A 23,115-nucleotide genomic window follows, 5' to 3' on the forward strand; every position below is an offset into this window, starting at 1 on the left:
CTCGCCTGATTAACGTTGGACTCCGTTCTTTCCTTCTATCCAGCATCAGAGTAAGGCCAATTCTGTGTTTTTTAAACAAGTGCCAAACAATTTTTAGAAACCTTTTTCAGGGGGCGTGTTGAACATCTCTGGAAGTCTGAGAGACTCTCGGCAACAACCTCGCTTTTTTCCCCATTACTCCTTATTGATGCATTAAAAGAATTCCTGCGAGTTTATGTTCTCATGAACTCTCTCCAGGTGTTACCAGGCTGTGGTCTTTCCAACACCTTTTTTTTTTCTTCTTGAACTCTGATTTCAACCAGACTGAGAGACAAATGCGAGTTCACAAAGGCAGTAGAGGCAGCGCGTCTCTGGAACTTTCTTTCTGCTGTTTTAAAGTAGAGATATAACCTTCGCTTTCCAGGGCTTGCTACGACAGTTTTTTTTTTCTTTCCCCTATTTAAGTGGTAATTATGCTTGCTGTTCAGCTGTGTCACCTTTATTATATACACCTATCCACCTGGATATGGCAATCTCATCAGTGACTTAAATTACTGGTTTCTTACTATGTGCAATAGCCTAGGAGTTGTTTTTAATGGCATTTCAGCCTGATACAGCCTCATCTCCATTGCATGTGCCTTCTAGGAAGGCACTTCCAGCTTGCTGTTGACATTTCATTCCTATGCCACACATGCGAATTTTGCTTTGTATAATTTGCTGTTACTAATTTTGTGCCTTTTATTGAAATTGCTCTCTGGTGCTTGCTGTCAGTGCACCATTCAGCACCTTCCCTTTCCTGTGGATACTGAACAGAATCACAGTGCACCTTTCGTTAACGAAGAGCTGTTGCTATTATCTCTCACCTCCCTTCTGCTAGGAAAGGATCCTAGTTTAGCCTATGCAGGCTGCATCTAATTGCTTCAGGAAGCAGTAGGTCAAGCAGTTAACGGGGAGCTATTTATTATCCCTTATGATTGGGGTCACGCTTGTCTCTAGGATCAGACATTCTTTTGCACTTAGTTTTTTTTCCTTGATCTTCCAGCTGGCATGATGATCTGTACTAATTTATGTGTAGATACATACACAGACCCCGAATTTGCTAACTTACGCTGCTTTTTTAACCTGGTGCTCCCACACCCCGTCAGTCTCATGGCTTTGGGGTTCATTGCAGGTGCAGCCGTTATCTCACTGATATTCTTGCTGACATGGGTGGTGTCTGCTTTGTTACGGCCGTCATGCAATGTGAGGCATTCCAACTCAGGCCATTTTGCTTTTTTGGTCTTTTTTATTGCACTCTTTTCAGCCTCAGCAGCGAAATTGTTCACTGGCCATAGCGCGCTGGGTGCCTGCCTTGTTATGTACACACACGTGGGAGGTTAACCTGGCTGCTGGCCACTACAGCACAAGTTTGGCAAGACAAGAGAGGGAACACCATGATTCTGGCCTTGGGTACTGCCAGGGATGGGGCACCCCCAGCTCCTCGGGGCAGCCTGTTCAGGGCCTCACTGCCCTCAGAGGGAAGGATTCCTCCTGACACCAAAGGGCTTCCCTGGCTGGACACGTACCCATCAGGGTAGCTGCCAGAGCAGAGTATTTTCAGTATCCTGTGCCAAAGAGGTATAACATAGCCACGTAACCAGCTGTGATCTGATTCCTATCCCTGGTTTCTTGGTTGTAAGGGATGATACGGAAACCCAAATCATGGGAAACTCGCAGCCTTGCTTTAGGACTCCACATGGCGAGGAGTAGATTTATTTGCACTCTCTCTAGGCTCGTTCAGTGAGCATATTTGTTCATGTGCTGGCATATCCAGTATATTCCCATATTTCTTTCTTAAGAAGAAGCGAGTGATAGTCACGTTCCACTTCGTTTCCATGTCATTTATCTTCCCACTCTTACATGCGGTGCAGAGTTAATCTGGTCAGAAATGCCACCAGGCAGGCAGGTACCTGACCACGGGTCATTCCGGATGAAGATAACCATTACCTGTGTCTGTATTTTTATTTGGACTTCAGGTAGCTAAACCTGTGTGAAGCTGAAGCCTTTTCAGGCTGCAATGTTGTTTGATAGCAGCTATTTGCATGATTAAAATCATGAAAAAGAAATGGACGAGAGGCGAAAGGTCTGAAGTCAGCCGTAGGAATTGCTGTTGGCTTTCCGAGGAAAACAGCTGCCTTGTGGATACAGGACTAGGAAACAGAAATGATTCTTCTGTTACACAAGGCACACTTGCTAGAGGTGCAATTTTCATGAGCCTCGTGAGATGGTCTGAAATGGTGAGGACTGGCTAATGTGCTGCAGGCAAACGTATAAAGGTTGGGCTGTCCGGTGTGCTCATACGTACTTTTTTCTTGCAGTGTCATCTAGGCTGTCACAGACGTCCTCCCCCCAGTCCAGCTGCCCGTCACCTTCCATCCAAACAGGCAAAGTCATCTCCTCGTCCCAGAAGCACAGCAAGAAGGCACTCAAACAGGTAAGCAGCACGGTCTGGAACCTAGTTTAGGGATTGTTGCAGTAATTTTATTTCTCTGGTAAATCATCTGAGTGGAACTGCGCTCTGCGAGGAAGTAAGTCAGGATTTCCTGCCTGTCTTGTAGTAAACAGGGCTTTGTTAAAACATCCCTCTCTCCTAAAGGAGATTGAAAATACTGTGCTATTTAGTGCTTTGCCTTTTCCCTAAAAAAACAGCTGGAAATTTTGTCATTGTTGTTTTAAATAATGGATAGAAGACGTTGTTTATTTTCACCCAACCTTTTGTTGAGTGTCCTTAGCTTTCGACAGCCTGTTTTAGAAAATGGAACATCTTTTTGAGAAAAGAATTAAGTCCTCTGACTTCATCCCCTAATTAGGGGCGTACTTCCCCTTCCAAGGAATTCTGTGGGCAAAGTGTGTATTCATTGAGGGATGAAGGGGAAGGATTGCACTCTGACTTTGCACTGCACTTCTGCTGGGCATTAGGAGAGAAAGAGGAGGACTGGTTATTTTCCACGCTTGGGGAATGACTGTTCTGTAGGTAGTGTTTATTGCAGGCACTCAGGATGGAATGGGTAAGTGTTTGTACCTCAAATGATCTGTTTTCTTTTAATGAAAAATGCAAGATGAATTAGTCCCCTGAGTTTCTTATTTGCAGGTGTTTCCCCAGCTGCATGGTTTAGTTTTCCATGAGCCTTAGAAAGGAAATGCTTTAACAGGGTTAGATTCACTCCTTAGTCGAGTAAAATCTGTAAGGAGTTATGAATCAAGTTGCAGAGGAGGTGCTAGTCGAGGGATTACGGAAGCTTGTCACAGCCTGATGAAATCAGGATGTGTTCCGGAGAGGATTTACCTCTACCAGCCCAGCCTGCTTTCTTGAATTTGCCAGCTGGGAAACAACGCTCAGAGTGGTATTCAGCTGTCAGAGATGCCTGCGGTGTTTGGAAAAGGATTTGCAGTGAGAGAGAAGGATCTAATTAGGGCATATTGTTGAGGAGGATATTACATGACAAGATAAGGAAACTGAATAAACTGGAGCTTTGTTTCCAGCGAGTTAGGCTGATGTCAAAATGAGATGCCTGCTTAAGGGAATCTTTTCTCTTTCATTTTCCACTTTGCTCTTTCTCAGCAGAGGCAGCAATGTTACTATGGCATCGCTTGCTGCTGGTAGGTGAATTAAAGGCGTGAGATTGTGTTGTCACTTCAGGCAGATTTTCTTCTGAAGAGTCAGGCTTCTACTTTCATTTGAATCCTCAGAATGTTGCTTCTCACTGATTCAGCATGATATCAGCTATACTCTTGGCCATCCCTTCCTCATCCCTCTTTAAGCCTGGCTGGCTGTCATTTGTCTCCAACATCCACAAAGTCCTTTCTCTTTTAAGAGAGTGATCAAACACATTTAGGTTTTGTTATAAACAGTCCTTTTTCCACTGTTGTGTTCAGCAGTTCCTCTTCATTTTCCCTGTTCTGTGGGCCCCTATTTCCAAACTCCATCTACTCCATCTACTTTTCTCCTCTCCTCCCAGCCTGTCATTACGTGACTCAGAGTTTTCCACTTTCTGTGTCCGAATTCCTTCTGCCCCTGTTACCACCAGCCTTCCTCACCTTTACATTTGCTCCTCTCTGCCTCTGCTCTCTCCCTTCTCCACTCCCCAGCTTTCATATTCCAAGATGTGTACATCCTGAGCATCCTTGTTCCACCTCTGTCTCTGTATGTAGCAAAATATGTCAGAACCTGTGAGTTCCAATCTTCAGACAGTGTTCTCCGTTTCGCTGTTCAGAATCTCATTGGCCTGGGGAAAAAAAAAATCAGAAACCCAGAAAGAGAAATGGGGAAACAAATTGTGTCTGCATAGCATAGCATACCTGATTATACTTCACAGTTCTGCAGCTGTCTGTAGGTCCAAAAGCAGTTTCTGATGGTTATCATCTAACATCACAGCAGCTCTTCTCCCTCAACTCTTCTGTCCCAGAGTACAGCATCAAGTTGTAGCATCATGGTAACTTATCTGCTGGGCACACAGGTAACTTATCTTCTGGGCACAGAGGTGTTGCTGAAGAATGCTGTAACCATTCAGACATTCTAACTTAACTGCCTAAAGTTTGCTCTGGCTTTGGGTCAAATGAAGATCATTGCATGCCCGATCCATTGCTCAATTTTGGTTCCAGTGGAATTCTGCCATTTTGACCAAATATCACACCCTCCACCTCTTCCTAAACTGGATTGCTCCTGTGGGCAGGAAAAGTCCTAAAAAACAACAGAATGAGTAAATGTTGATAGCAGGAAGGAGACAGAAGTGTTATGAGTAGAGTAGTAGGAAAAACATAATTCTTGTTTCACTCAGTATCTTAAGGAAAGCTTTCTCATTTTTAATTACACCCGGCTTATTTGCTAGTGTGCACTGGAGGAGACAGCTGGCTGGATTCAGCGCTCCTGTCTTAAGCACTAAGTAATTATCACTGGAGGGAAGAGAGCAGATTTGCAAGTGAGGACATTTAACCCTTGAGCACCATGCTGCTGCTATGCTGACGATAAGGTCCTTTAAGAAAGAAGAAACAGGAATTAGTTCATAAGCAAATCAGAGATAAAACTGTAAAATACATGTAAATAGCATGGCGTACAGTGGTGTGCCAACACCACGCAGCACAGTAAGCGAGCAGATGGCTGTGTTCAGCACACGCCACGTGTTCCTTCCAGTCTTTGTGAAGAATCCGGAGTTAGAGGTTTGCAGGATCTGAATCCAAAGTGACAGAGGCATGTCAGTGCTCCTCCTGCTAGAATGATGAAACGGGCATGGGGAAAAGCTCCTTGGTTACAGGGATAGTTTGCTGATACGGGAAAAAAGTCACTGAGATTCTGAAATGTAGAGTCTGGATCCAGAAAGACTGGTGATTTCTGACCCTTTGATGGAAAATGCAGGATCTACCCTAATTCTTTCCTCTGGTCCTCTCCAATCCACTGACCCCATCTCCTCTCCTTACCTAGCTTGAGCAGCTGTCCCAAAGGCATCAGAATTCAGGTATCATCGGGGTTTTGGAGACTAGGAGTCACAACCTCTGTTCTGATGAGGTTTATACTGTTGGCTGTTGTCTTTATCCATTTTTTTTTATCTTTTGTTGCCATGCACCCACAGAAGGAGTAAGGTCAGGGACCAGGGTGGGCTGTACCCTACAAAAGCTCTCGGTAGGTGAAGTCTTTGTTGCCTTTTGCGTGAGGAAGGGAGCAGCACAGCACAGACTTCTTGGGACCACAGCCAGAAGGGCAACTTAAAGGCAAACAAAACAGTAACAAGCCCCTGTGCATGGGCACAGGGGGAGTATTTGTGTGGTGCAGGTTGGGGCTGGGGAGAGCTGTAGATTTTGTATATCTTGCCTGTATCAAGCCTTCTCTTGGGCTGTCCCACACCATCCATATGTCCAAATTAGATGCTACAGCCTAAATGGCAAGACTACTACTTGGTTTAAAGCATGCAGGATCTGCAGGTTCAGAGGGTGATGGTGTATGTTTATACTCAGCTTTGAGGCTGGCTACAAGTTGGAACTCATCGTGGTTTTATCCTGGCACCTTTCCTGTTAAATATCTTTACTCAGTGTCCTGCAGGAGACGGGATGCAGAGGACACTGGTGATGCGCTCAGGGGCATGGCTGCTGTTCTGCAGGGCCCGGACAAGCTGGAGGAACGGGCTGAAAGGAACTTCATGAAATTTAGCGAGGACTCAGACTAGTAAGGGGCAGGCTAACTCCTTGCCATAGCACCAAGAGCAGCTCCGCCGAAAAAGAGCTCACGGTCTTGGTAGACACAAGCTGTAGGTGAAGCTTGCAGCGTGCCCTGGCAGCTTTTTGGGCTATTACAAACAGGAGGTGGAGGGGAGTGATGATATCTCTCTGCTGATAATTATTATTAGTATTATTAGTATTATTATCACTCATTGTTCGACCTCTTCTAAAATGCTGTGACCTGTTTTGGGGCCAACAGAAGCCAACATTGAACTGGAGCACGTTTAGGGGATGCCATGGGATAGTGCTGGAGCACTTGCCCTGTGAGGGAGGCTGTGGCAATGGGGCTCCTTCAGCCCAGAGAAGAGGAGGCTGAGGGGAAAACCAGACAGCAGGCTCCATCTGCCCCCTCCAAGTACTTCTGAGGAGGTTATTGATGGAGCCAGCCTTGTCACAACAAGCCCTGAATTATTCTGTGATTAGGGCAGGACTCAATATGTAAAGATTTATAAAGAAACAGAGATGATTCTAACAGAACATAAGTGTGAAGTTGATGTGGAGTTTAAAAAGAGATGTCTAATGGATAATTGTTTCCTTCTCTTCCACCACTGGCGTGGGCACCTGAGACACTGCACAAGCGAGAGCTGTGGGGTGACAATGAACAGAAGCAGAATTGTTTTACCTAAGCTAAGGAAAAGGCAGCAGTCAAATGGCGTACAGAATAGGAGGCGAACTGAACATACGAAATCTTAAATATTCGAAGTGATTTGTGTAGTAGAAGTATGGGATTCACACAAACACCGAAGCATACTAGCGGTCTTCATACTCTTAATATTTTCCTGACAGTCACTGTTGCCTGCAGTTCATCTTCAAATGAGAAAATAGTTTGTCTCCGAATTGGAGAAGATTTTGTAAAAGCTTTCTTGAACTTGTTTATAGATTTTTGTGTTACTTGTAGGAATACCAGGTCTCTCAAATACCAGGTCTCTCTCTCTCTTGTTTTCTTTTTTTTTTTTTGAGATCTTTTGACCTCGGTAACAGGAGATTAGTTGTGATAGCAGAGGATATTTCCTCTTAGCAACTTTCATTTTTTTTCTCTTCAGTTATTATATTATTATTTTCAGTTATTATATTAATATTTTATTAACATTCAGTGAATATTTTTTGCCCACAGTACAAGCAGATAAATAGGAGCTATTTAACAGATAGGAAAACAGAAATCTAACATTTGTAACTTGTATCCTGTTGTTCGTCTTTCTCAAGTTGTGTCTGAAGGTCTGCCTTCTGTTTTTGTCATAGGGCAGCTTCTCCAGACTCCTGCATATTTTTATTCTGACTCCTAGTTCAAACTGTATTTTATTATTATTTGAGTCCCACTCATTTGTATATATAACAGCATATTACTTTCTGTTACTTCCTATTTTGAAATTCAGGTGTATCCTTTATCTGTTGTAATTTATTCTGTCAAAATTTATTTGGGTTTTGAGTTCATTTTTGGAAAGCAGACAGTTTGGTTTGGGTAAAAGCTGCAGTTTAACCAAATTGCCTTCTTACTTCCTTGTCTTAGTCATTTGTGTTTTTTAGGCAGAACTATAGTTGCCTTAACAGTCTTTTCTGAAACAAAGGATGTCAGTGTTCTATTCTTTATTACTTTCCTAATTAAAAAAGTCTTTCTTACTAGGTATCGTCTCTGCTGAATGTTTTTAGTAAGTTGCTACTTGCTTCTCCAGGAGATGGAAATGAATTACTTTGTGGAACTTTTACTTTGAAGTTATTTATATAATTACTTCTTGAACCAACTCCAGATTTGGAATACTTTCTCTTTGCCTTCTCTAGAGATCATTTTTTCACGAAACACACAACTTAAGAAGTTCTGCAACCATTAGCTTTTTGCTTTAAATGCAAAGGTAGGAAATGTCTCCACTTGTAGAACTGTATTTAAATAGACATTATCAGTGTCCCCTGCAAACTGAATGTATTTCAGAAGTCATTTTAAGCTTTTGATGGACTTACAGTTAGAATCCAGCTATTGTTTGCTGTAAAACAAGATGTTTAAACTGTGTGTTAATAATTGCTAAGAATATATTTTTAAGATCTATTTGCTCACGTTCTTCTGTCCTCTTCCCCAGGCCTTGAAACAGCAGCAGCAGAAGCAACAGCAGCAGCAATGCAGAGCAGGCATGCCCGTGTCGTCTAACCAGCATGTCCTCCTGAAGGCTGTCAAGGCAGCCAGTGACCCCGCACCTACAAAATCTGGTACGTGGCAGTGACATTCCTGTCTTTTCTTTTACGGTCATTTTCTCTGCAACTTGCTTTTTCTTGTTCTTAGGGGAGGAGAGGAGAAAGTCCCCTTTCCATATGGTATTCTTTTTGTTTCTGAAATATTCCAGCTTCTTGTTTCCTGGCTTTGATTTTATTAGGAATGCATTCTGTTAGGAACAGATCTTGAATAGGTCTGGCTGTGCCATTGTCTAGTTAAAAAGCTTCTTTCTGTGACAAATGTCTTCCCCCATAGCTGTCTATACGCTGTAGTCAGGTCCTTCTCATGGCTAGGCAAATTAGATGGTGTTCCTTTTTTGTATTTATTTCTCTTCAAACTTTTTCATTCTATAATGTGGCTTTCATGTCTTGTTCCAAAGATGTACGTTCTTGTCTGAAAGATCCTCAGGCGCCTTCCTGCATTTATGCTACATTAGAAATTACAGAGATCACCGCTTTTCTCTTGCTCATTCAACAACATATTTGCTTCCTTACCAGCAGAAGGTTTTCACTAGTTACCATAAATTCTTTGTAGTTATTTCTAGACAGTTGCCTCCAAACTCTTCTCAGCGTAACTGCTCTTTCCAGGATGAGCTCCTGGTTCTGTAAACATGACTTAAGTTGTTTTCTCTTAGATGCAGCAAATGCTTCTGTGTTTGTATTGACTGATTAATACCAAAACCAAATGCTGAAGGGCCTGGAGCCCCTGGGACAGCACTGCTGGGCCCAGGGGTGCCCCGACAGGGGCCGGGGGCTGCTCCTGGGAGAGCTCCCCGAGCCCAGGACAAGGGGCTGGGCACCCTGCTGGGGCAGGGGGGGGACAGGGAACCCAGGGGTGCCCCCATCCAGCCTGGGGGGCTGGGATTCTGTGATTTACATATTGTACAATTAAATTACGTTGTAGACCAAGTCCATAATTATTTTATCAATCCACAGTTTGTTGAGTCATCTGTAAACATTACCAGTAGTGCCTCTGTACCATCTCCCATTGCTAATTTGCTGTTGTTCATACTTAGGGCAGAACCCAGAACAATGGGCATATCAAATCAGAGGCATTTGGCCTCTGTTCAGCACAGAGTACGAACAGGGTAGGCACGTGGCAGTGCCCTTGGAGAACTCCACAGGTTTGTGCCTCAGACACCTTCCAAGCAGGAGGAGATGCCTTTGTATTTCATGGACTCAATGGCATTTTCTTCACTGCATTGCCTAATCTGGAGGATGAGTACATTGACTCTGTAAATGCCTCATGGCAAATATTACAGTGTAAAATATATATATATTTTTTTGAGCCAGGCTCCTTAGAACTTTAATTGATTCCATTTAATTTGAAAGAGGCAGTGAACAACTATTGTTTTTCCAGCAACTTCTTGCCAATCGTGACTTTAGTAGACATCTCTTTCAATTGGAATAACCCTACTGTTTTTTTTCATTGCTCATAAGGAAAGCTCTATGCTTATGGAGGCCGAGAATGAAAACTACACGGTAATCAGGGTGCAGATGCATTGTGAATTTGTATAGCATTTTGGTATTCTAAATTTTGTTCTTTTTCTAATAATTCCTCGCGTTCCATTTACTTTTTTAGCCTCAACCAAAAGCAGGCATTTTTCTAGAACTGCTGAAATTCTGAGACTCTTTCCCGAAATGTTATTTTCTATTTTAGGGCCCGGCACTGCGTATGTATGGTTAGAAGAGTTGTTCTTTTTGTACATCAGTTCATGTTTCTGTGCAGTGAATCACGTCTGTCCTATCGCTCGTTTATTCACTGGCATGAAGGATTTCTGCAGTTCTAACAGGGAGCGATGTGTGTGGGGACCTAAGTCAGGAGCACCGTTTTGGTACACAAGGGTTGGTGAATGTCGTGTGGAGCAGGGAGAGGCAGGAGCAGGATCAACAGCTCCATCGAGGCTGGGATCTCTACCAAAAAGCAAGGATCTCCTCCTCTAGTTCCCAGTCCTGCTGATTCTCATCCTACCTCACTGGCCTCTGCAACACATACTGTCCTCATCTGAAGTCCCTGCACTTTTACACTAATTGTCATGGGTAAAATGCTGTGCTGTCTGTCAGACTCAGGCCCTTCTGTGAGATGGCAGTTCCCTCCCCCTCGATGATTACCTCATTTTTTCCATCCTTCACCCTTGATCTTCTTGACTCATCTTGATTCGTCTCAGAAAGAAGATGACCATAAAAATGATTCCACTGAGAAAAATGCAGCAAGAGTGCTCACTGTAAAGGGTTCCTGCCAGGTGTCCCTGCACAGATGACGTGGCTGAGCCTGGCAGCCGTGAAGCTTACCCCAAAATGGGAGAGAAAACGTTACACAAAAGATCACAACAAAATTGTATCTCCAATCTCAAATCCTAAGCTATTTTTAGTCTTCTTAAAAATGTCTTTTTGGCAAAGCCTGATAACCAGGGTAATACCAAACCATTTTCAAAAGAAGGAGGCTGTGGCTTTATTATTATTATAGCATCTGTTATCCTGATTCCAGTTCCAAACAGTCGGTCCTTCAGCCAACAAGCCTGTGCTTAGAACAAGAAGCAACTGCCTGTGGAGAAAGAAACTGCATCTCTGCATCTCTGCTAATCATTGCCAAAGTACTGGGCACAAGAGCTGGATCTCAGTCCCTCCAGTCTGCTACATCCCCTGCCTGGTGCAGCCTTGGCTAGCAGTCAAGACGAGCTAGCAGTCTCCTAGTCCCTGCATGGTTTGGTGGTTAGCACAGGCTAAGCATCACTCCCAAAAAGCAATCAGTGCAGCCACCCTGCCTGGGGAGACAGAAAGCTTAAAGCTGCAAACATGGCCAGTGTGTGCCAGAATGTGGCCAGTGTGTGCCAGTCGTTCCAAGGGCCGGGGGAATGCCCAGTGACACCATTTAGTTTACTGGCATAGAAGCAGCCAGAGAGGATTACACAGCGATAAGATAATAGCAGCATGAACAACACTTTGTTGTTGGACCTTCTCGGTGTGATTATATGAATTACACGTTTAGCTGAAATTCACTGGCTAGGTTAAAAACTTTGTAGTCATTGGAAACTAGCCCCTCGAGAGCTCATCTAGTCCACATCCTCTCCTCGGCGCAGGATCTCGTGTGCATTCCTGACAGATGTTTTCTTCAGCCTGTTCTCAGAAACCCCACTGATGCAAAGGCCAAAAACTCCCAGCAAGTCTCACCCTTCCTGCTTTGTTAACTTTATCCTTAAATTGTTTTTATCGGCCGCCAATCAGAATCTTTTCTTGTTTTGGTTTAAAACCAAGGTTTCCTGTCCTATCCACCATGGACATGCAGATTATTTGATTTCTTCTCTCTACAGCCTTTTGCATAATTGGAGATGTTTCCTCATCTCTTCCTGATTTTCTTTAGTATAAAATTCTTTCTGTGTTTTAGTGTGTTTGTTTATTCTCCCTTTCCAAATAGCCCTAAACAAATCCAAACCCAAACTAGACCAATCTGTCCTGGCTTGCTGGTTGTGTACTGCTGGAATGTTTCTTGTAACATCTGTTCAGACATATGAAGGTTGCAGCTATGATCCATCCATCCATTTGAAAGAAGCAGGCGTGCTTATCGACAGTACTTCATGCATCATTTCAAAGCAGAGTAAGGGAGGTGGGGACTGAGCAGCTGATGCTGTTGCCTGTTGTTCCCAGGCAGCTTTGTAGTTCTGATCCTTTCAGAAAAGCCCAGGGGAAAGCAGTTAATCTCACTGTGCTTGTTTGAAAATCAGTCCTGAGCTGTGCTTGTGCCCCTCACACCTCAGCTGGTGTGGTGTGAAAAGGAAGTCAAAATCAATCTATTAGAAAATGACACATTTCCAGTGACTGTGTGAAGAAAATGTAGTGCCAGGTGTATAAAGCCTTTGGTAGAAAATGATAATTTAAAAGCCTTTTGCAGTTTCTCTGCTTATTAGGATTAAACCTGAATGCTTCATTAGCACAACTCTCAGCGCTGTTCCTGGAGGAGCACACCAACTGAGCTCCCCGCCCCAGGAGGAATTGCATTTTCTCCTAGGGAAGTAGGAACAGGGGAGAAGCAAAGGGGCCCAGAGCAGCTAGGATACTCCCATAACATTGTTAGCTAACATGGAGTAATTATTAAAATAGACTAATAGAGTAAGTAATCTAAATTCGTATTACATAGAGTGCTTAAGGTGTTTGCTGTCTTAATTCTTTGTGGTCCTGGGAAGGCTTTTGCCATTCCTGCATATGGCCAGGAGATCCTGCTGCCCTGCACAGGCAGCACACCAGGCCTCTGGGACAGGAGGTCACAGCACATCAATTTCTCTCCTTATTTTGGTTTCACACGTCCCACGATATTGCCACATCCACTTTCATCATGGGTGAACTTAACTATTTTCCTCCAGCATTTCTATTTTTTGTTGTTTTCTTTTTCCTTCTCTCTCTGACTTGCCATATTTTGCTGCTACCTTGCAGTTTATAAGGTGTGGTACATTCTGCCTGTCACCCTATGCAGCCTTTCTGGCACTACTGTGAAAACATTAGAACTGTAGAATAGATCAATAACTCTGAATATTTCATGTGTGTGGGGAGCTCAGGGAGGCCTGTAGCCCAACCTCCTGCTCCAAGCAGGGGAAGCTTGGCCTCTACTGGGTTGCTCAGAGCTCTGTCCAGTCAGGTCTTGAAAACCTCCAAGGATGGAGATGGCACAGCCTCTCTGGGCCCTCTCTCCCCTGCTGGACTGTCCTCATGGGGAAAAAGCTTTTCCTTATACCCCTCTTTCTCTCAGCCTCCTGCTCTGCACCCCTGTGACAACCCTGGCTCCATCTTCCTGATGGCCCCCTGTAGGAACAAGGTGGCCACCCTCAGCCCTTTCTTCTCTAGCCTGAGCAAGCCCTGGTCCCTCTGCCTCACCTCACAGGGCAAGTGCTACCTCCCCTGAGCATCTTGGTGGCCCTCGGCAGATCTCATCCCTGTTTCTTCATGTCCTCATTGTACTTGAGAACATGGGCCAGGATGCAGAATGGAGGTGAGGTGTAATGAGTGCTGAGTAGAGGGGATAACCTCCTTGCTGGATCCTGTGGCCCTGCTCATGCAGCCCAGGAGGCCTTGGGTGCCAGGGCACACTGCTGCCTCAAGTTCAGCTGCTGTCCACCAAGATTCCCTGGTTCCTTGCAGCAAAGCTGCCCCAGTCTGCCCTGTTGGCCCTTCTTCCCTTTGGGCAGGACTTTGTGTTTGTCCTCATGAGGTTCCTGCTGTCCCCTGCCTCCAGCCTGGCTTGGCCCCAGTGGGTGGCTGCTCTGTCCTTGGGCTCAGGGAGTGCTCCCCACAGTTTGATGGCACTTGCAGACTTCAGCAAGTCCTGTGTCCCCTGAATAAAAATGGGAAGCAGGCCAGGTGCCCAGAAGCACTCACTTGTTGCCACCCTGCAGGCAGACCATCACCAAGTCTGACCATCCAGCCATTGTCCCGTCCCTTTGTCCAACCACCCAGACCCCAATGTCTGAGTGTGTTCAGTATTGCAGGACACAATGTCACGTCTTGCTAAAGTTGAGGTAATTGGCATCCAGCTGTCTTCCCTCATCCACAAATCCAGTCATTTGATCACAGAAGGTAATCAAGCTACTGAGGCATGATTTACCCTTGGTAAGTCCATGCTGACTGCCTCCAGTCACTATCATCTCCTTCGTGCACACACTCCATTGTTTTCCCAGGGATGAATGTGACTATCCTGTATTTTCTCAGATCTTCTTTATGCCCTTTTGAACGTGGGTGCAACGTTTGCATTATTGTGGGGAATCTGCCCCAGTCTCCATTTCTTTTCAAAAATGGTAGAGAAGCCTTGTAAGGACATGGGATTCGGTGCCATTCCATACCTGAGTGGATACCTGCTATTGCATGTACACCTGAAGAGAGCACAGAAGACCTCGTTTTCTTAACTTGTTACCTAGAAAGATGAAAGGAAGGCAGGGAGAATCTAGGGAAGAAGCTCTTCCCACCAGCAGTAAAAAACACTGCTACAGAAAAAAGGATGTGGGTGGCTCTGCTTTGTAAGGAAAAACCGTGGTGGTAAAATCACTGGTACAGATAAGTGGTGACTTGGGATGACGACATGAAAATATCTGTTTGAAAGAGGAGGAGGAATTACTGAAAAATAATAAAATTGAGAAAAATGGGTAAAAATTTAGAAAGCACATAAGGTATGAAGTTTTTTGTGACACCGAAGTCTAGTAGGAACTAAAGCTGCTTCTAAAAGGACATTTTAACAAGATCATCACTGGATTGGGTATGGATGGGAAATCAGATGGGACGAAACGGGAAGTAGACTCAAACCAGAGGTGGAATGGGTGTCTCTTTGTTTTGTGACAGTCTGATAGCTACAAAAGGCTTTTCTGCTTTCAGCCTGTTGGGAAGTGAGTGAGTGCTACAAGAATAAAGGCATGTAAGTATCACAGAAGTGCTTGTCCCAGAGCTGCTGGGATTAGGGGACGTGTGTTAAAGAATCTTTATTTCAGTCCAAACAGATGTCTCGTAATATTTCTTTGTACATCCCCGTGTTTAAATGTTTCAATTTCCTGTGCAGCTTGGGAAGGAAAGCAGTCAGATGGACAGTCAAGCAGCCCGCAGAACTCCACCTCCAGTTCCTCTCCCTCTGTTAAGCTCGATAACTCCTTGCCAGGGCTGGGGAAGAAGCCATTCCAGAGATCTGACAGGCTCCATGCAAGTAAGATATTTATTTTTCTGCTTACAGAGATTTAGTTATTCTAATGACAGAACAAAAGCCTAAATAGCAAAATTGACTAAAATGTTCATTTAATTCCATTGCTAAAGTGATTTCTTGACAATCCTGGAAGGCGCTTCTAATACCTTCTGTATGAACTAGGATAAATAATTCAAACTTGCCATATACAAATAAGCCTTGGCTTACTTCTTATCATCAGGGGTTTCTACCTTTGAATTTGCAGCTTACAGTTTGAGAAGCAAAGAAGGATTTGCATTATTTATCAGACATTTTTCATGTGCTTAAGATACTTTGGAAACATTAAAAAATAAAAATGAAATAAAAAATTCCTTCCCAGATCTTTATAGCTCAGACCCCAATGTTATTCGGCTTCCTTTCAGTTCATTTGAGTTAGATCTTTCTCAGCTTTCATGACCTTTTGTGGTTTCTTTTGCATATACCAATGATGAAATTAACCTCAGTGAACGTAAGGCCATACTGAGGTCTCCATCTATGCTAATCATTCAAGATTTCCTTTATCACTGGTGAAAAAAGGCATTTTGAGGGATGTTTCATTTGTCCTCCACACAGCTAGCTCATGTGCCAATGCCTGCATTTTAGACATCTGTATACATTTGGTGGAATAAAATAGGATATTGTTATTTAAATGGCACCTTGCCCTGCCTCTGGAAGTCACAGGAAAAGGAAGAGAGTATGTTCTCAGCCCATAACTCCTCATTGCATACCATCCCCAAATCCCATCAGTTCAAAAGTTTCACTCAACCATGAGTCCACTGGGGTTTCCTCTAATACCCCATCTGATTTGCTGTTTTGGGCAACTCATTCTTTTACAATAGATAACCATAATTTAATGAAGAGCTACTGATTATTTTTTAGTAATTTTATCAATGAGGAGGATGTGGCCTTGCTTCTAGTTCTGTTGTTTCTATTACACTTATTAGTATCACATTTGGCTGATTTGTCAAATTTTTTGTCTCCTCAGTTCTGAATTCCTTCTCTCCCTCCACTACCTCAAGGCTCAGACACATTTACAGTGCCATGTGAGATAAGGTTGCTTTTGCAATTCTTATCTTGGCCATAAAAAAATAAAAGGATTGTGACCCATTGAGGTAAAACAATTTCCAGGTTCTATGTTCATACAAATGAAATATTGGGAGAAAAATGTAAGGCAAAGGAATGCTCAGGTGCCACTTAGGGCACTTGCATCAGTGAACTCTCAGTCAGATGGGAACAGTGCAGCTAGCTTGAGATGCCTGCTCGACAGTCTAGCTTCAGCTCTCACTGCGAATAGGAAATTCTGCCAGTCTTGATAAGTTATAAACCTGCAGAGCCATTTCCTGAACAACTTCTGAGAGAGCAGTCTTCCAAAGGGAACAAGTCCTCATGAATTTATTTTGTTAGGTATGTTACCTTAAAATAATTGCTGTGATCCCTGAGCTCAGGTGGCACAGGGTCTGTCTTAACATTAGCCATTTTTCTATTAATGCACTTTTAATCTAGGCCTCCAAGCATGTGGTATTTTGCCCGTAATAGACAGTAGATGAACCCAAAGGAAATTGTGTACATGGTACAAATGCTTTCTTCAGTAATAGCTTCTGAATTTGCAGTACGTACACGAAGCTGGCAGTAGTGTAAGGGTTAAGGCTGGATTTCCTGGCTTTCAGACACAGAAAAGGAAAGAGGAGAATTATTGCATTTTTACTGCTTTGTCTAGTGTTGTGCTTTCAACACGAGCAGAATGAGCTGATGATTTTTTCTGAAATGCTCTTGCTGAGAATAAGGTAGTAAAGTCCAAGAAGAAATCCAGAAGAACAAACTGACCTCAACTAGAGGCTTAAAATAGAAAACTGATGTGGCTAAAAGCAGTTCTAGAAACCCCCTTGAAAAAGAATCCTTGATAGTCCCCAGATAGATACCAGGATTCATAGAAAAGCTTGATTAACTGACACAGAGTATGATGTACTAGGTATGGAAATTTTCTGTGCCAGAAAGGACCTCCCACATTTTGTTGTTAGCTATATATAACCTTTTACAAAGGTAAACCTTGTAAGATTTCAAGTTAAGGTTTGAAATGCTGCTTTAGAGTGAACTCTAAAGGAGCATTTAATCCCCACTCAGGTAAGATGTTACTCGGGTCTTTTTCATTCTTTGCAGGGCAGCTGAAGAGAACAAAGTGTGCTGAAATTGATGTGGAAACTCCTGACTCCATCCTCGTGAACACAAACCTGCGGGCACTGATCAACAAGCATACGTTCTCTGTTCTGCCTACGGAATGCCAGCAGCGCCTGCTGCTGCTGCTGCCAGAGGTGGACAGGCAGGTAAGTTATGTGTTCTGGTGTGATGAGAAGGGGGCAGTTGGGAGCATCTCCAGAAGTAATTCAGACAAGACATCCAAATACTATGTCAACATCTATTGAGATAGACTTTTTTCTCTGGGTACAGTGCAAAATACTGGAAAATTCTTCAGTGATTTGTTTGCATATTTGTTGCTACCAGATAAAATAATTCAAATTTGATAAACCAGTGGCTTGATTCCATTCAGTCAACTGCACATTTTCAGCTATGGTGAGAAAAATGTTTCTGTTACATTGGACTTGATGAAGGCCTGGAGCAATGGTTTCAGCATCTTCCTCTCCTGTCCTCCCCCAGACTCATCAATACAGGATTAACCCTGCAGCCCTCTGTACAGGTGCCTTCCCACAGGATGCCTAAACAGATGGAGGATTTTAGTTCCATCCTCTTCTGTTTCCCATTATGTTGTGTTACTGCTGTCAAATTCTGGATTTGGTAGAATGAAAACTGAGTGAGTTCTCTATTGCATTTTAATATTGTCCAGATTGCAGAGTAGACTGCAAAGAGCTTGTGTCCTGATCTGAAACACACTAGAGTAAAGGTACCAAGCATGAAAAGTGAGTCAGCTTTGGAGGCCCTTTATATTTTGTGGATTGTCTGCTTGAAACTTCTTTGTGCAGGAACAGATGGATTTGAAAAAGTAGAAAAGTACTCAGTGGGGAGGAATGGGTGAATATTTTCTGGCAGTGGCACAGAAGAAACAATGAAGGTTTTCACCCAACTCTTCACTAAACAAATTATGTTAACTGGAACAATTACCATTAGTGACAAGGGGGTAAGGACTCATCCTTCAGCATTGAAAGAACTGCTGAGAGAACCTACTGGTAAGTTATTTTCATCTCAGATGGATCTGATGAATTTCATCCTAAGGGATAAATAAAATCTGGCTGAAGCAGTCTCAACATCACAGCAGTTTTCTTCAGCAGCTTGTGGAAGACAGGGATGATACCAAGAGAGGAGAAAAGAACAAATGTTGCACTTGCATGTAAAAGGAAGAAAAACCAGTGAGTTCAGGAAGTGAAGTTAAATCTGTTCACGTGGAATGCCAGAGAAGTTATAGCTAAACCAAGAATACTTCCTTCCTTTTACCTTAATTGTGTGTTATGTTTATCATCATCATTCCTGCCTCAACTGGCCTGGGATCTTTAGAGCAAAATGGGCTTCTGCACTGTGCTTCCACTGCAATCGTAGGGTTGTTAATTCAGATGCATTAAAGTATGTGCCTAGAACCATTCTGAATGTCCTTTAGATATCAAGGCTGGCTTCAAGATGCCACTCCAGGGGGATGCCTTCTGTATCAGATCTGAGAGTCCCTTGAAGATGTTTTACTGTGCGCTGTTCAAACCAGTACCAGCTGCCTGCGTTTACACACCTTAGTCATGCCCCATGAGTTGACATCTCAGCTCGTTATTGCAGGCTGCTTTTACAGCCCGTGGAGATGCAGTCAGTACAATCAGCTGCATGTGCCAGCATCCAGGTGTCTGCTTCGGGGTGAGAGCTTGGTCCTGACCTACATCCACAGACGGCGTGGTCACTATGAACTGTGAAGGGATGCCGACCCAGAAGTAGACACTTGGAGCACAGACACGCGTGTTTAGTGAAGTTCTCTCCATGGTTGTGGCTGTGCTGCTCTGTGGGGGCTCACAGGGTGTTACTAATCCATCTGGGTCACGCAGCTGCCGTCTGACCTGCTTTGCGGAGGATGCTCTCCTGAACAGATGCTGTTCAGTTGGAGTTAGGAAGAGTTGTAACATTTTTTGCTGTCTCACAAATTCTTATCTTCAATCAGCATTCATTGGGGACTTGTTAGTCCAATAAATACTTGAAGGAATTGTTCTCTAAGTCCAGTTCCCGTTGCAATAATTAGGTATGCGTCAAAATACGATATGGTGGAGTTTGCAGCTGGAGTTTACTGGCAAGATGCTCACAGCAGATGGCAAGACATTGCTGTCCTGACTTTTAAGTTTAATTATCCTTAAATTCAATTAGAATTTGACTGAGAACAACTTTATAAATAATATGCTTGGCTCCTGAGAGGACAAATTCTACATTTCACTGTGGTAAATGTCTGAGAGCAGCTGACCACATCAAATTATGATGAGTTCCAAAAAAAGTCAGACTTTGCTGTAGTAAACAGGAGAAGAGGTGAAATGCAAAAGGGCACACAACTTGTGTTCTGTGTGGTAGTGCCTCCCTCCAAGTTATTCCAGTGGGTGCCTCTGTGAAACAGAAAGGGGGCACTTTCTGAGACACAACCCAGTCAGCCCTGCCACAGCTGCCTGTGCTCCAAAATAAGGCACAGGCAGCACCGTGTCTGCTGGAGAGGATAATCTGGTGAATTCTGTTCCCTGTAGCTGAATAATGAGGGTTTGGATCAGAAAATAAGCTTCTGCTTTTGTACATCTCGATAGTGGTTGGCTGTGCAGCAGCTCCTAACTTAAGTGTCCAACTCAATCTTAACTATGAAACCTCCTGTTATGTCCTGTCTGGCATTTTAATTACAAATGATGCCTCAGTAAAAGCAGGGTTTCTCTTTACCAAATCCTGCACCATTGCAAGTTCTTCCACAGATCTTCCGTTGTAATCAGATATATCCCAAATTTGGACAGTAAGATTTTGCTTGTTTGCTCTGATTTATTACTTATTACTGTGTGACTTATACAAGAAATGGAATCACATCTGTTTTGCCCACAGCAGGTTTTTGTGACTTCCTGACTGATACGTGTATTTTTGTGTTTCTAACAGAGAAAATTCCACTTTTGTGATGATAATGTCCCACCGTGCTATGTTCCAGTCTTAGCCTTATTTCATTTAATATTTATTTATATTCATTTATTATTTATTTCATTCTCATTTATGTCCTATGCTATAGCTTGACTGTCCTATTTGTTTAACCATATTTTGAAGACTGAATTGGTTTTGAGCTTCATTTGTCTCTTTTTTTTTTTTTTTTCCTGAAGCTTTTAGGGAAATGATTATATATGTTTCAGATTTGCTTTAAGAGGGTACCTTTTATGTCCTTACTTTTCCCAGAAAGCAGCAGAGCTGTTGCTCTGGATGGTACTTAAGGCAATCTCCTGCATTGATTTTGCAGGGCAAAGTGGGTCTGAAGAAGCTTTTCAGCTTTTCATGCTGCTCTGTTTCCTTGCAATTCTCCTTGCCACCTGTATCGTGTGCTGCTCACGTATGTTTGTGCAGCAACCAGGTTGGAAACAACTGGGCTGAAGCAAGGAAGAGGAAAATTTATCAGAATCTCCTGGATCCCAAACTTGGCACAGCCTTAAAAAGCCTTTTTATTTTCTTCCAAATGAGATGAAGACCAATTCTAGCAGGATTTGTGGCAAAGTTGCAACTCCTGCTCTCTTTTCAGACGACATAACATGACATTTGCCTTTTCAGTTAATTAATGCTATTTGCTTTGTTCCGTATTCCAGGTTGGGGCAGATGGTTTGATGAAGCTGAGTGGCTCTGCATTGAACAACGAGTTCTTCACGTCAGCTGCCCAAGGCTGGAAGGAGAGGTTGTCAGAAGGTAAAACTTCCCCTGACAAGGAAGTAAAATGCTAGAAGGCTTTCGGCTAACAAATGTTTGGGGGAATTTGTAAAAGATATTTGATGGAGGAGTTGAAACACTGGAGTAACTTACTAGGCAAAGACTGTAGTCAGTATAGCTCATGAGACCAAATAGAAGCCTACATCTTTGTAAACTACAACTCATAGGAGGGGCTGGAGGAGGGAATTACCTTTTGAACTGATGTGGAAAAATAGGCAAGTCTTTGGAAGAAATGACAAAAGAAAAATGCTTTTAAAATGTTGGTCAAATGATAGCAAAGATGTGTTATTCTTAAGTTGTAGTAGCTAAACATAGCCCACTGCTAAGCTCAGTAGGGAAGGTAAATTATATTCCCAGAGTAATGCACTTCATCATCAGTGTAGTCATCTAGTTGGTACAGCCAATCCTTTGAGCCATAATTTTTGTATACCGTAAAGACAGCCCTTTACTAATATGTAGGACACCTGCACCTTCAGTGATCGTTTGCATCTTGAACTTAGAGGTGCTAATTCCATGATTTGATCAGATCAGATCAGAACCGCGCTCATTCATTGGCAAGGGACCATTTCCTCTACAGAATTCAGCCACGAAGCTGAGTTTTTATAAAGACAGCAGCATCAATCAAGACTCGTTTCAAGAAGGGAATGCCATTTACTCATCACAGGCAATTGATTTTTAAGAGGCTTTTCCATAGAAAATGTATCCGCTTCTGGGTCACCCTTTATATTTTGTGGATTCTGGATGTATCTGTGCCAGTAAACAGACCGGGCATAGACCTCAGCTGTCTGTACTGCTTAATTGTTGAAACTGCCCCTGGTTTGGCTCCCATCATTTAGTGGTTTTCCTTTGATGTCTTCTATAAAGAAGACCTTTCGTCCATTCATGAGTACACATCCGGAGGGTACAACAATGTTTACACAAAGATCTTCTCACCAGATTAAAAACAAAACTGCTGTAGAACTCGCTGTGGTGATGAAGCTTGCAGTGATCAGGGTGAAAGCTGGAGATCTCCACTGACGTTCTCACTGAGCAGCACGTCACTGCCCAAGCATCAAAGCTCGGTGGCACTGTGGGCAGAGCAGTCCTGTTGGCTTTCTTCAGCTACTCTTCAAGTTGCTGATGATTCATAAGAAGGCTGTTTGGAGTCAGCCACAGTTTAATATAACACATGCACGTGTCCTGGATGACAAACGGGGGTTACTTGCCATGTTTACGTTTGGCACCCATGCTGACACATCTTTTTTTAGAATTCCTCCTTTTTTTCCCCGAGATTGAGGAGACTTAAGTGCTGTGCACCACAAACTGTCCATTTACAGTTGCACGCTGAGCAAGAAGCTTTTGATGTTCTCGCATGCACACTGAACCACAGCCACCCATGGCTGTCATTTCACAGTGCCATATTGCTTTGCTGTCTGCCTGGCAATCTCTTCTGAGCCTTCAGAAAGTGGCAGTCATGTAGTGCATGCATACATACAACATATTTTTGTGTATATATTCGTATTTATTTAATATGCACCGTTTCACACAAAGCATCTATTGGCAGCCAGAGCTGACACTGACAGCCAAAGCAGTTGGGACTGTCTGGCAGAAAGCTGTTGCCCACACACTGCAAGGAGGAGGCAGCAAGGAAACACCTTGCAGCTCTGGAGAAATGCTGAGGTGTCACAGGCAGGGATAGTGTCACAAGCTGTGGGACTTCTGTGAGATATCACTCTCATCTGGAAGTGTGAAAGCTTCTGTGGTTATCCTGGTTCATTTTATGCAGATATCCCTTATTGCATTTTGCAGGTGAGTTTACACCAGAAATGCAGCTAAGAATACGTCAAGAGATAGAAAAAGAAAAGAAGGTTGAGCTGTGGAAGGAACATTTTTTTGAGAGCTACTATGGCCAGAGGTAAGACCTTCAGCTGTCCATTTTATCCCCCTCGTTGCCTGTCCAGACGTGCCTGCTCCTGTGCTGTTAGTGTGCTGCCCACCAGTACACATTGCTCTTCATCAGTCCTGAAACCTGAACAAGGTTTAGCTTCATCCATCTGTCACAGAACTGAGGAAGTATCTTGAGGTGTGTAGGTCAGAACTGATGTGTTCGC

General features: G+C 43.4%; 1 protein-coding gene across 2 annotated transcripts in view; it reads left to right on the plus strand.

Annotated features, from left to right (window-relative positions):
• The window catches only part of ASXL2 (ASXL transcriptional regulator 2), a 100,754-nt gene that overhangs the window by 66,617 nt on the left and 11,022 nt on the right, over positions 1 to 23,115 (plus strand). For both annotated transcript variants that reach the window (XM_084284544.1, XM_084284545.1), the window contains 6 exons: positions 2,337 to 2,452; positions 8,298 to 8,424; positions 14,963 to 15,103; positions 17,276 to 17,439; positions 20,908 to 21,004; positions 22,814 to 22,919. In XM_084284544.1, the coding sequence (XP_084140670.1) occupies positions 2,337 to 2,452; positions 8,298 to 8,424; positions 14,963 to 15,103; positions 17,276 to 17,439; positions 20,908 to 21,004; positions 22,814 to 22,919 (751 nt within the window). The remainder of the gene's footprint in view (positions 1 to 2,336; positions 2,453 to 8,297; positions 8,425 to 14,962; positions 15,104 to 17,275; positions 17,440 to 20,907; positions 21,005 to 22,813; positions 22,920 to 23,115) is intronic.

This window comes from Netta rufina (genome assembly GCF_964035555.1).
Source record: "Netta rufina genome assembly, chromosome: 3".
Classification (NCBI taxonomy): domain Eukaryota; kingdom Metazoa; phylum Chordata; class Aves; order Anseriformes; family Anatidae; genus Netta; species Netta rufina.